General features: G+C 31.2%; 1 protein-coding gene across 7 annotated transcripts in view; it reads right to left on the bottom strand.

The window, feature by feature from the left end:
* Positions 1-2,351: 2,351 nt before the first annotated feature.
* Positions 2,352-15,232, bottom strand: part of LOC115889331 (homeobox protein prospero) — a 121,138-nt gene continuing 108,257 nt past the window's right edge. For 2 of the 7 annotated variants that reach the window (XM_030909305.1, XM_030909306.1), the window contains exons 6-7: positions 4,773-4,917; positions 2,352-3,515 (exon numbers count right to left, since the gene is read on the bottom strand). In XM_030909305.1, the coding sequence (XP_030765165.1) occupies positions 3,336-3,515; positions 4,773-4,917 (325 nt within the window). In that variant the 3' untranslated portion in view covers positions 2,352-3,335. Of the gene's footprint in view, positions 3,516-4,757; positions 4,918-15,232 lie in introns of all 7 variants that reach the window. The other 5 variants (XM_030909301.1, XM_030909304.1, XM_030909303.1 and 2 more) reach the window with 3 other exon arrangements.

Genomic DNA, 15,232 nt, shown 5'->3' with positions numbered 1-15,232 from the left:
TCATGTCAAAAAACACATAGACACCGATTTTCATCTAAATACCTATGTTAGTTCGGAAATTATTTGGAGAAAAACAGAATAAAAATGAAACTTCTTCACCCTGTATCCCCGAAACGAAGCATTTTTGGACATAAATTTATACGACCTTTTTTACTAATTTACGCTATCGAAAGATGCGTACAATTTGTCTATTTTTTTATTTCAAAATTAGTTAGGATTAATAGATTTTTGAATATTTACTTATTTTTGATTTTATGAATCGTTTTCGAAAAAAGTCGATATTGTTATTCGAAGATCAACTTTCTATGATCAAATAACTTTGTAGGGAGACGCAAAATAAAAACTAATCTTCCTTACTTTTAATAAAGCAATTACCTTCTGATTTACTCGCATTTATTCATTTACACCATGTATACTGTTATTCACGTAGGCGTCAAAATGATTTTTTTAGTTATTATGTTTCATTCGCTGACTTTTTTCTTTTCGCATGAGTATTTACTCGAAAAAGTATAATAAATGTTTTGAAATATAAAAATGTATTTTTAATAATACATAACTTAATAATTAAACATTACTTTATCTTTCTATAATAGAGAAATATTACACATTATAAAAAAACAACCAAGGTAAAATAAAAACTTGTCCTACTACAAAATTATACAGAATAATGCAGTTATCTGCAAAAAATAATCATATAAGTCTATCAAAATATTTAGTTTTTCTTATATAAATTATTTGTTCATTATAAGTCAAGACGAATACATAACAAAATAATAATAAAAAAAAATCAATTGACCCTCATTCTTTTTATGGTTGACCTCTGTATATAAATTCATTCTAGCATTATATCTGTCCAAAAGTGTAGACCATCTACGTATATACTTTTATTTTACGCAAATATAATGCTAGTTATTTTTTCTGTACAGTGTTCAAAACAAAGGTTTTGTATCTAAAATGGTTGAACTATTGTTTTTGGAGAAAAGCGCATATAGGTATTTACAAAAATTTTACATACTTCTTAAAGATTGGCAGCAATAAGTATAATTGTTTATTATTCTATATACAAACTTTTAGTCTTTTACATTTTTCTAATGTTATTACAATTGAGTAAAAATTATCACATTTAAATATGTATAATTCAGCATACAATAAGTTAGTAGTATTTATACAGTATGATCAAAAAAAAACGGCATCCAGATGGTTTGGAAATGACGATCGTTGACATTCCCCATATAATTTTATATATAAAATGACAGCGATCTTCATTTCATAGCTATCGTTGACGCTGTTTTTTTATCATACGGTACTTGAAATATGCGCAAATAATACAAATATATTTTATAGTAAATCTGAACAAAATAGAAACAAATAGTAGTTTTGATTGCACAATATATTTCTTGAAATTTTAGTAGAAAATTATATCGCCACCAATCTAGTAAGAATTAAAATACAGTTTTTGGTTTTTGCAGAACCGAGTTCATATTTTTTTATGTCCGATATGTCCGGTCGCGTATTTTTTTACTTCCTAAATTTATTTTCGAGTATTTTACAATCATTGACAACGTCAATATTAAACTCCATTTTAAATTCTAATAAACAACTCTATATATCGAAATAAAAAGAAAGTATAGCTTTTAGGAGGTTTTTGAGTCCGGAAATCGCCCTAAAACAAAAATCAACGAAACATTTTATTCTAAACACCGAAAATCATCAATTTTTTCAAAGGAAACTCAGAAGATACGACAAAAAAATCTCGAAAAAAATCGTAAACGAACGGCAGTCTTTCGAAACGCGGCAGTTTTTCTTTTTTCATTTTTTTCCTTGGGTATCGAATGTATTTTTTTAGGAACAGTAAAATCACTGGTTCAATTAGCCTAAATGTAGGCCAAGTTAATATTTGGACGAATTTCCGGAACCCAACTATACAGGGTGATTCTTCAGGTCTATTAAAAACTATGCTATTATTTAACTTTTCTTAATTTTATCGTAAAACATGTACTTAGAAAATAAGATCAACATTCAGACAAAAATATTTATTTATAGTAGAAAGTTTTTGAAAAATAAAACACGTACAAACATGAATGAATTACCCTGTATAAAATGAATTTAATTCAATGCGGGATAAGAAGGAATACTTAACCTTTTTCTTATTATTAATAATTTCTCTTCATTTCTAATATTATTTACACAAAAAATGTAACTGACGCGATATTTTTGTCTCTTTTTTGATATTTTACCCCACTGTAACCTGAAGCTGAGAAAAATAAAATTAAGGTCAAAACATATTAAAAAAATTATAGTAATAATAATAATAATATACTTTATTTAATAATAAAAGGTAAAAACTGACTAGTTGCCAAACACGTGACGAGATCGTGATAACCTAACCTAAAAATAATCGTGCTATGTGAGAAATAAATTAATATATAACATAAATTAATTATAATATAACTTAAAATATTAAGCAGACATGCAATATGAAAAAAAGAAACATAAATGTATATAGCAACTAGCCTTCTAAAAATAATACAAAAAATATAGGTAGGGGTTAAGAAAAAACTATAAAATAGATAGATAACATCAGTAATTAATTTAAGTAAATAAGAATCTTGATTGAGAACGTAAAAAAATATTTTATAGTTTTTTCTTTAAACTAGCAAAATCAAACGGGCATATCTACTTAATACGACGGATCACAGTAAATATAATACCTCTGGTATATATTTAACTATATATGCGTGTACTCTACGTATTTTGTTACCCTCTGTATATAAGGTAACAAAATATGTGTCAAACACACACTATTTCAGAGGACATCCAACTAAATTAATCTAAAAACAGAACAGGTTACATCGAATATCTCTTCTTTTTTTTTCCATATTGTGACCGGAAAGAAGAAGTATCGAGTCCCTAACCTCAACGACTAGCAAAAATATAACTTTGGTTGTAGACAAAAATAGGAAAAAAGAATATTAATAAATATTTACAGGCTTCTTATAATATTGCGTCGCATAACACGCACACGATAGTTTAAAGAAAATATACACGCAGACATATATATACAGGGTGTGCATGTTATACTCGCGCGCGAAAGCACAGCTTACAGTGGTGCTGAATTGTGCAGATTATCCGCTTGGCAGAAGACACGAATAACATATATAAGTGAGAAAAATGAAATACACCGTGTCACCGATTCCATATAATTATGTTGTCTCTGTTTATTTGGTATTGACGTTACGATATATAATAAATTAGTACCAAGCGCCGACAATGTGGGGATAAACATGTGACGGCGGTGGAGGCGGCGTTGCCGGTGATTTGGCAACAGCGCCCGGTCACTCTAGCTGTTCCAGGAAGTTGGGCGACTTGAAGTACTCGGGTACAGGGTCGTCCAAACGCGAAATGATCTTGTAGATCGATTTCTTCCAGGACTGTTCTGTATCCCGGCCCTCCTGGATCGCTTTGAAGAATTCCCTGAGCGTTTGTTCCACGACAAACCGAAAATTTGAAGGAACCTACAAGAAAAACAAGGTTATTAGACAAATTGTCATAGTCTTAGGTTTCATCGTTATAAAATAGATATGTGATACAATCGAATTTCTAAAATATGGATAGGTACTTTAAATCTTATTTTGAATGCATCAGTTAAAAATGGCTTTACCAAATAAATTATAAGAATATATTGCTAGTACTGCATTTACAGAATGAGCATTTGAAGCCAAAGAAAAGAAATAGGAAGATCAATCTTGCATAAGTCTATCCTTTTCTTTTTTTTGGATTTTCGTGCGCACGCACCAAATATAACGCTCTGATTCATCTACTTCATCGCTGAACGCTGTCACCTGCCCGTGCAATATTTTAAACTGTAAATAAATATTAATAATGTATATTGTATTATTTTTTATTGGTAATAGCACTATTTCAACCTGTTATTTTAGATATTTATCATATCTATCCGTTTCTTGTTTTTGTTTAAATATGTCAGAGATTAAATTTAAATTTATAAGTAAAGGCGCGAATAGTCAGACGCTAAATTGATTTACGTGGTTGATAGAAACTTAGAAAACTACTTCTATTGGTTAATATGAAATAAATCAACTAATCGAGAAGCACTTCTCACGCTTGCATAGTTTAAAGCTGTTAAACGAAAAGGACCGACTTATGTGGATTTTGTATAGCTCCATCTCAAAAATTAGGCTTCAATTTCTGTTCCTTACTAGCAATGTATTCTTATAATATATTTGGGCTTTACTGATTAATACTGAGGTTGTCCTACCACAGTAAGGGCCCACTGCACCTCGCTTACAAATTACTGTAATTGGTACAAAAAAACTAAACTTACAATACACACTAGTGTTTAATAAAATAAAAATAAAAAATACGTGATCTAGCCAAGACATCTCAGCCAGAATTTATTGTTTTATTTTTTTTTCGAAATTATATATAGTGTCTCACATAAAATCCGTACCACATATATTTCAGAATATCTAAAAAATATCTGTTTTTTGAATCTTTACTTCAAAAATCTATAAAATTATTTTTAAAACATTTCGAAACAGCAAAAAACGAAGTTGCTTATCAAGTAAAAAATGAAATAAGGAATAATATACAGGAAAGGAATTTTATATGTGACACAGTATATAAATAACATGAAAACTAAACAAAGCAAACTAAAAGCGTATTAGAACAAATAAAGATCCAAATTAATTAAAAAAAAATAAAATAAAAGTCTGTAAGATGTCTCGGATGCCACGAACCTGAGGGCCCCATACCTCGATGTGATTGTTTCTGTTATAGTGTAGATTGAGCACTCGGTATAGCTCGGAATCGCCACCTACGTGAAGATCATCCGCATTTTTCACACCTTCTGAAACTGCTTGTCTGGCATATTTCTCCATTTGGATATAGTAGAACTCTCTGGAATATCAAAATTATATTACATTAAAAAAATGTAAGAAAAATTAGTAAATATAAGTAGATAATGTAAAAATAGCAGTAGCAGCACTTTTATAAAACTTAAAGCAAAATTTTGTTACTAAAATACACAATTTATTAGTATATGAATCTCAATTATTTATTTATCTGTACAAAATATCGCTTGATATTTTATCAACGATATTGAAACAGGGGAAACTCAGAAGATATGACAAAAACTTCCCGAAAAAAATTTTGCGAACGGATTTCCGGAACTCAATTATACAGAGTGATATTCACAATTCATCTGTTTATGATTATCATTTTTTTAGATAAAAAACGATATTTGGTACGTTAGTATATGACATAAATTAGGATTGATTGAAGTATATAATTGTTTTTGTTCACTTCCTGTTTCACCGGAAATGACTACAACTTTTGATTTTTAAATGGCAACCTCGGTATATTTTTACTTTATTCGATAGAAAATTACATTCTGAATAGAACCACATATCATGTCAACTTTTGACATTTTCGTTTAAAAAAAATCGTATTTTAAATTTCAATCTAGAGTGCCATGGTTGTGTTAAAACAATAAGTTTTAATCAAGGAGCCTTGAAAAAATAGATTGGATTGCCCAAATCGTGTTTTAATCATATCTTAATTTTTTCAAATGGAACATGGGTAGCTGATTAGCATATTTGGAAAAAGTATTTTTTACGCATAATTTGGTACCCCAGACTTGGTATTTCGAGACAGATTGTCGTTATGAACCGCATATTACAATTTCAAATAAACCATATGCAAAAATATCAAAAGTTGACATATGATATGTCATTCTATTCAAAGTGGCATTTTCTATCGAATAAAGTAAAAATATACCGAGGGTGTCATTTAAAAATCAAAAGTTTTAGTCATTTCCGATGAAACAGGAAGTGGCCAAATTTTTATTAAAATATAAAATTTTATTAAAATAAAAATGGTTTGAGTACCTAGGTCGACTCAGCCTTAAATGAGTACTTGGGATTCACAATCCTGAGGTAATAATAGGTGGTTGAAGCGTAGTGCTAGCCACATTACCTTCCTTGTATACCGAACGGCTCTAGTATGGCAAGCTGTACCTTGCTACTCCCAAGGCGTTAAACGCTATACCACGGGAGCTATTATTATTATTATTATTATTATTTACTAACATGCCAAATCTCGTTTTTTTATCTGAAAAAATAAAAAAGTTATGGGGGTGAGCCACTTTTGAGACGCACCCGGTATGTACAGAATATCCCTTGATATTTTGTGTCATCGACTGACAAAATGTTATGGGATATTCTGTTTATTTCTTTTCTAAACGAACTTCGAAAAAAAACGGCGTCCAGTTGGCTGGGAAATGACGATCGATGACATTTCCCATATAAATTGACATAAAATGATAGCGATCTTCATTTCATAGCCATCGCTGACGCCGTTTTTATTCGATCATACGGTACTATCATTGCAATGGTGGAGATTTACCTTTCACAGACTTTTTTGACACGCCTCTTTTCCAGTCATATATTTGGTATTTTCAGAATATAAATAATTAAACATAAAACCTGTAAATGTATGTAGTATGATTTTTAGAAAAAAGAACTAAGCGGTGTTGCCAATTTTATTTCGGTATACTTTTTTTTCAGGATTTTTTAAATGTTCTTTTTTTCTTTTATGATATTAAAGAATTTTAAAGAATTCAAATGAATAAAGTAAATCGGATATGTAGAAAGGAATCGTTTATCGTTAATCGTTACATGCCGCTTGATTATACGTAATAATACGAATGTTTAGACCGAAATTGAATTAATATTACCTAAACACTGCAGTGTCATGTCATAGAACTCGAATGCCAATTATAGGCCAATTGGGCATACATAATTAATTCAGGCGTATTAGCTATGGTAAAATATTAACAAGCCAACTAACTGTTGCTATCTAATAGCCCGGCTATTGTAGCTGTTTCACGCCACACACGACATTTAGATATACCTATTTCTGTTTGTCTGAACCTTGATTCTTTTAGATGTTCTTATAATACTAGGCCTATGGTAGACAGATTTTGGTAATATTTTAATACTTAAAAACCGAATATCTCCAACAAAATAAAACCTATTGAGATAAATAAAAATGCTCGAGGATAAAGCCGTTTTTTAATTCCTTACTTTGGTAAACCCTTCCGCAGTATGTTTCAAATTTTACCTAAATAACAACATTTTGTTTTCCTTTGAATAGAAAGACAAAAAATTAGGTACACATTGCTTAAAAATCATCAAAATCGGCCGTCTGGAATAATATAGGGTATACCAAACTTTATTCCGGAAACTTCGACAGCATATTTTGTACATAAAATAAGTAAAAAAGTTCATACAAACTTATGTCTTAAAATGCTTCGTTTCGCAGTTAGAGGGTGTAGAAGTTTCATTTTTATTTAGATTTTTTCGAAATAATTTTTAAACTAATGTCGATATTTGGATGAAAATTGGTATCTGCTTTTTTTTAATATGAGAAATTTGATTTCGATGCCAATATGACTCCTACTTGTAGGGGGCACCACCTACATGTTTTTTTTACTGTTTTGAAGAGTAATAACTTTTCGTCCGTCCCTGTATCATACTACTGAGTCAAAAAATATACATTTACGCGTTATTTTACGTAAAAATGTCTCTTGGTAAAAATCGTTGCGAGTAGCCGTTCTCAAGATATTTGGATTCAATCAATACATGCCATCAACGGCAACAATTAAACATGTTCACTAAAGGTTCAACCGAAATCATGTTTCAATCATAAATTTCCTAAAATTTTTGCCATTTAGAAAATTGCCGACTAATAGGTTATTTGTTGTAAATTTTACCAAGATATCTTTTACGTAAAAATGACGAGAAAAACTATATATTTGTACTTAAATAAATTTAATAGAATTGACCTTGCCTTGCATACCTTTTATTTTTAAATTAATAAATGTCCCTAGAAAATTTACAGTAATATTTTAAAACAGCTTCAGTTGAATCTATGATACTAAAATGTTTGGAAAATTGTTAGTTCAGTCAAATATATTTCTAGTGAAAAATTCTTTACTTTTTGTTAATGATGACATCCCATACAGCACGTCCAAATAAAATTACGTTTCTACAAGGGAGACACATGAGAAACCAAATATGTTAAAGTGAACCTAAGTGTTCATCTAGTTCTAACATATACATATGAGATACACGCAGGTTTATATTGATAGAATTGTGTGATACAGTGATTACTAGTTGTATACCGTATGCACTCAAGATTCTAAAGAGTTTTTTCTAACGTAACAAATAATTATTAAAATGATGAAATCTGACGTCGGTATATGAGACATACAATGTATATGTCATATGTATGTGTGATACTTCGTATCATAGTTGTGCCTATAGTACACACCTTGTAAAAATGTGACGTATACACATAATATAAATTTCTATATAGACACTTTGTAATAGTGTACTGTTGTGTCTACATTCTAGCATGAAATGAAGGTGTGCGCACGCGCGGACAGCCTTAGCGTAGATACACCGACTGTTCACACGATGTGTTCTCTCTCCTTTCTCCTTTCTAGGAGTGGTATGTGTTAGCAGCCATTATTGTTTCATCATTCGGAAGCTCTATATAAATGTTCTGTTTGTGTGTAGTTTAAAACAGATTTTAAGGTAAGCACAAGTTTTTAATTACCTTCTTACACCTTTCTAAGAGTATTATTAATATTATAGCAGCGACTCTTCCCTTACTCGTTACCCAATTTACCAAATTTTGACTCCATTGAATGAAAACTCCAAATATTCTCGTATAATGATAAAGAGGTTAGCTCTGCAATATATTTTTTTTTAATTTGGAAATAATAAAAATTTAAATGGATCAGAGAAAGAAAGATTTAAACACTTCTTACACTGATATTCGGTAAGTTATTGATGGATCAATATACAGGTATGTTTAATATTCAATAATCAGTTTCATATAAAATTTAAGGGTGAGATTGTCAATCTGAAATTGTTAATCTCGATGAATGAGTATGCTGATGGTTGCTAATGGTTGCTAACAAACCATCTGGTTGGAGGGAAAAGAAGAGAAAAAAAATGACTAAACGAATCACCAAATCGTGGCGATATACCAGTGTTTACCATTTTAGTATGTTGTTATACTGGGTACTTAGATTTTTAATACATTTTGATACAAATTCTGTTCTTTTACAGTGTTTTCTTACTTCTGGTTTCTGCAGTGTAAATAATTATTATTATTGTGATATTTGCGCTATTGCGTTCCATGATATAAAGAAATATAAGAATTTTATTTTTAACCACTTAATCCATTTTATGGAAAAAAAATGGTACATTTAATACAAAACAAAAATGGAACATTTGTAAGGCTACTTCTTTTGAACTTACGATCGAGATACTTTTGGAAAATACAAAGTTTTGCCTTCCTAATTTTCGTTCTAAAAAGATATAATTGGTATTATTGAATAAATATTTCTTAAAAAGAACGAAAAGTTAGGCATCAAAACTTGTATTATTTCCTAAATTCGTTCATAAGAAGTAGTTTATCTAGCACAAAATGTATATACGAAGTAAAATACATACGTATACACGCAGTAGTCACAACTGCAATGTGTAAACAGAGTTTAAACGTAATACACAAGCACTGCGTATCCTACGGCACACTGTGTATCCCTTACTTTGTGTATACGTAAATGCTATACTGTGGCTACATTGTGAGGCGGACGTTTAACCTTTGTGCATACGTGTTGAACTACAATGTGTAAACGTATCATATTTACATTGGGGGAATTTTGTTATCCTGTGTCTACATCTAACAATGTAAACACATCGTAAATGTGATTTGATGTGCTGTATGGGATATTGTATTGATGATTAAGACTATGTAGTATGATTATTAAGAATCCAAATATCTCTAGAATCTAGAATGAATCTAGAATGGTTGTTTGCAGCGGTTTTTTCCAAGAGACATTTTATACGTAGAAAAAGGCACAATATCTACATGGACGGAAGAAACGTTATTATTCTTCAAAGCAGGTAAGAGTCATATTGATATCGAAATCAAATTTCTCATGTTAAAAACGCCCAGATACTAATTTTCACCCAAATATCGAATTTACAATTTCTACACCCTGTATGTGTTTATACGAACTTTTTTACTTATTTTGATGTGCAGAATATGCTGCCGAAGTTTCCGGAATACAGTTCCGGAGTACACCCTGTATATTGAACTTTAAAATACATCAAAATTTTAAGGTGGCCGTTTTTCGTGCAGATCAGTGTATTTATTATGAAAAATAACAATATATTTCATCTTAGTTAATAACAAAACAAGAAAACAAATTTTATTTAACCTAACTAAAATATTATATTGATGAAGAAGAGTACCAGTCTGTGGCTCCTTATTTTAAAACACAATCGTGAAATCTTATGTAAATCTCAAATATGCCATCATTTACTGGTCAGCTACTATTCGTTGTTAAATTTAAAAAAATATGACCTAGATAAATAATTACTGAAATCCAAAGATATAAATTCCTAACCTTATTAGGTACACCAAAATAACCGTGTTTTTTTTTGGTGCAGGCAAACTATAACCGGGTGAACAATATAACATGGCAGATGTTCAATCAGAATAACCGTTAGTGAAGCGCTATTCTGCTAGTCACAGAGATAGAGGACTTTGCTGAAGGGGTGGTCACCCTCTTAAGCTTGTTTCACAAAAGAGGGAAACTCTATTCTTCTTTTTTTACTAAAGTAAAATATGAACAATTGAAAAAAACTAAAATTATTTTGGAGTTCAAAAATTTTAACAGAAGAAAATTAAACCAACAAAATTCGAGATTAAATAAAAAATGAACACTAAGAGTAAGGCAGATAAAGAAAAAGTATTTAAAAAGCAGGGCATAAAGAAGCGAGAAAAATAGAGAAAGTAATTTTAGAATTAACAATAGAATGAAGAAAAAAATGAAAATTTCTGGAAAAGAATTTAAAAAGGAAAGTAAGGTAAAGGGAATCAAGTGGAGTTCTTTTTCTTGTGTTGTTCTTTTTCTCAGGTAAGATTTCGACAGACGATGACAGAAGAAGGTGACGTCCCATACCAATCTATTTATTTTACTAAAAAAAGTTTCTAATATTTTTTAAGGTAACTATGGATGGGTTTAAATATAAGTCCTTCATGCGTCGTCTCTTGTTTTTAACCAGTTTTATTGGTTTATTTCAAAAATGACAGATCATATTTCAATTTTATTGGTTTGAGGGAACGATGAACGACAAACGGACACAGATGCCTGAATTCGCCTTTAGATTTTTGAGGTTTGTCAAAGTCTTGCCAAATTATAGGTTATAATTTTGTGTCAATTTATGTCAAATACCCTGCGTTTTGGAAGATGATGCATTTTGTTTCGTGTTCTTTCGTGTGTTCTGTGTTTTTTGAAGTCAAGTGGAGGAAAAATCGAGTGAAAATTAACTGTAGACCCAGAGCACAGTTTATAGTTAATACACGCTGCCCAGGCAGAAAGTCTTATACACCAATAAAGTTACCATCAATAAAGTTTGTATACCATCTCGTCGTAGATAAGTGCATGTCGTATATGGTACAAAAATCGTACTAAACATATACTAAAACTGGAGTAGCTGTAAAATATCAACATCACACGATAGGTAAATAATAGATTTTAGTACAGCGGAAAAATAATGTCAAAAGGTACTGGTTTAAAAAAATTAAGATTAAAGTTCAATATTTAAGGTATAAAATTTGGTAAGTGTTAATAAAATAGTTTGTTTTATTTATGTTGTTTTATTTATTCCTGTGGAATATTACAAATTGTATTTGTACATAAGTTGTATTGATAAATATAATAATAAATGCGGGAAATTTCTTGAAGCTTGAAAGTAAGTACTTTTATGGTATGTGGTGTTTTGTTCTTGTTTATTTTATATTAACACATACCATTTTTTTAAATAAAATAACTCGATTACATTTTTTCAGTTTTATACAGTTTTTTTCACAATATTTTGAAGTAATCACTTGTCAGTTAAATTTTAGATATATTAATTTCCTGCTATGCGTTCCAATTGTACCAACTCATTTCTTTGTAAAATAAAATAAACTACTTTGAAATTAAAATGACAGACACATCATGTCAAGGATCTTGTCGTTGGACAGACTATAGTATAAAATAGAGAAAGTAATTTGGGGATAAATAATGTTATCTAAAATAAGAAACCAACAAATACTATAAGAAAATAACTTTAGAGTGAGTCAGAAAATAATCGTAGAATAAAAAGAAATCAGGACAAAAAGAAAGAGGTGGAGTATTATAAAACAGGGGAGGGCGGACAGAAGTGAACTACGGCACAGACCAAGCCAAAGGAAAAGGCCTGCCCCCTACTAATTAGTCTCAAGACCTTAATTAAGTTATTTTTAATTGAGCGGTAGGCAGTTTGTCGAGTGGTTTTTTCCTATTTTTATTAAGGTACGTACATACACACACAGGACCAGAAAGAAAAAAAAAGAGAGAGGCAAAGAAGTACGGCGTAATGACGTAATGAGTTAATTGAGAAATCCTAATTACGGAAATTTTTATCTCTATCCTTTTTTTTTCCTGTCGATCCTACAGGAGGCTGGTTCAATTAAAATATATAATTTCCCTGTTAAAAAAGACACAGAGGGATCCTTAATATATAGTATTATTTTTTTGTATACTTTTCGGTGGAAAATATTTTTTGATCTTCAAACGTGGTGTAATTTTTTTCTAATTAAAGTTAGAAGCTTGTCTAAAACCAAATTAAACTGTTGGAAACATCATCTGTCAGTGATGAACATGAAGTCTTTTATTGGTCTAAATTTTAAAGAAAAATTTTCTATTACTTCTGCTTAAGAGAATTAATGTATATGCACACATTAATTAAATATTTCTATAGCAACTGGTAGGTATTAGAGTTTTTGCAAAGACACCCAAATAAAAAATCACTGATGTCTGCCAGCCTGCTTTTAGAAATAATGAAGCAAATAATGTATACCCTTGTGGCGTATATATTTCTCCAAAAAAGTCTTCTGGGTTTATTTGCTATTAAGATCCATATACAATAGTTTACCACTTAATATCAGAATTTTAAAGTATAATAAATTACATACAAACATACATATACAGCCATTACTCGCTGACGAGTATTCGACACACATCATAAGATGGTCACACAAGGCGTTTTCTTTCATGAGCTTTTCTGTGACTGAAAAACCCGATACTTGATGTTATCTGCCTACCGCACTCCGGACATTCAAAAATCTCATTGCTTTGTTGCCTCTTTGCTTTTTGGTTGTCGCTGTTAACTGAGTTTACAATTAATTCTTCTCCATTGAGTTCTATTACGAACTGCTTCTTCCCACTCATTCTGCATGTTAATCCCCTTTAAGTTTTCGTGGAAAATGTCCTTGTACCTTTTCAGTTGTCCACCCGGCCTCCTCTTACCGTCTGCAAGCTCACCGTAAAGCAGAGATCTTGGTATGCGGTTTTCTTGCATTCTGCATACGTGACCAGCCCATCTTAAGCGGGATTTTGTAACCATGACTTCAATACTCTCGCAGTTAGCTTTTTTAAGGACCGATACGTTTGTGACATGATGGAACCACCGGATTCTTAAGAGTTGTCTAAGGTGTCTCTGTTGTAACTTGTTTAATGCGTTCATGTGTCGGCGGTACGGCACCCAGGTTTCACTCTGATATAACATGGTGGGGATTATAATTGCTTGGTACACTGCAAGTTTCGTTTTTGTACGTAAGTCATGATTGTAGAAAACCCTGTCTTTTAATTTCCAGAATGCTCTTGAAGCGCTGCTAATCCTGTGCTGAATTTCAGAGTCAATATTGGCCTTTTCCGAAATCAAACTGCCGAGGTAATTCCGCCACATATTCCAATAGTTCATCCCCGATTTTTATAGCATTGTTGTAATCTTCCGGGGGAGTGCACAGGATTTTAGTTTTGTCGATGTTTAGCTTAAGCCCCAACGCCTCGTATGCCCAGGTATATGTGTTCAACATTTCTTGTAATTGTTGTACTGTGTTTGCAACTAGAGCGCAGTCATCAGCGTATTGAAGTTCTGTGATGAATTTTGTACGTGTTTTTGCCCTGAGTCTTTTTATGTTGAACAGACCGCCGTCGTATCTGTATCTAATGCCCAATCCTTTCGCCTGCAGTCTGCTGTCCACTATAATGGAGAGCACTGCCATGAATATGTTGAATAGGAGAGGCGCTAAGACACATCCCTGCCTAACTCCTGTATTTGTTAGGAATGGGTCGCTCAGCGATCCATGATGTGACACTCTTGACTTGTTGTTATGGTTGCTTTTACACACTGTTAGAAATTTGTTGGGTACTCCGAACTTTTCCATAATTGCCCAAAGCGCATCTCTGTTCACAGAGTCGAAGGCTTTTGTTAGATCGATGAATGCAACATAAAGTTTAGACTGCTGCTCTTTTACTTTTTCCTGTAGTTGGCGGATGGAAAATATGGAATCGACGGTGCCGCGGTTGGTACAAAAACACGTTTGCGATTCTGGAAGGATTTTTTCTATATATGGGTACAGGCGGTTTAACATAATTTTTGCAAGAACTTTAAATAAATTAAATTTTATTTTTAAATAATAAATTAAAGATCGTTTTAAAACGATTTTTAACACAGAACATATTTTATAGTATGGATGAGTTCTTTGCATACAGAAAGGTATTTGGTGTTGTAAATTGAAAGTTAATTTCTTTTTGGTTTGTTTTTCTTTTCTCCTTTCTTGTATTTTTTATTTGTTTTCTTTATATTGACATTGTCCTACGCCTTTGAGGCAATATTGAGAATAAATAATAGTTATTTTTTATACAAGACGATAAAATGGTATTTTATCGTCGACCGAAAAGATTAATTTACGAGCAATGAAATCGCGAGTGAATTAATTTCGGGAGACGATAATGCAATTTTATCGTCGTGTATAAAACAATATTTTTTTCCATAGCCGAGTTACGTTTTAAAAAATATTCAGAAATTATTATTTCAAGGAATTTATTACGAGTAGAAAAAATATTGTACTGGGTTGGCGTTGGTTTCTATATAATTTGACAAATAAATAAAGCTGTCTCTTTAGTTGTCAGTTTCGTCAATTCTCTTTCGTGTTGATTTCTGATTGAATTGGAGCCAGAAATGGCTCAAAACGAAATAAGTAAATTACCAACAGATATTCAGGCTGAGGCGACAAACGCCATATCCAAACTACTTCCATT

Source organism: Sitophilus oryzae, unplaced genomic scaffold (assembly GCF_002938485.1).
Source record: "Sitophilus oryzae breed Bouriz unplaced genomic scaffold, Soryzae_2.0 scaffold_813_pilon_pilon, whole genome shotgun sequence".
Lineage (NCBI taxonomy): Eukaryota > Metazoa > Arthropoda > Insecta > Coleoptera > Curculionidae > Sitophilus > Sitophilus oryzae.
This window is presented reverse-complemented; position numbering and strand designations above follow the sequence as displayed.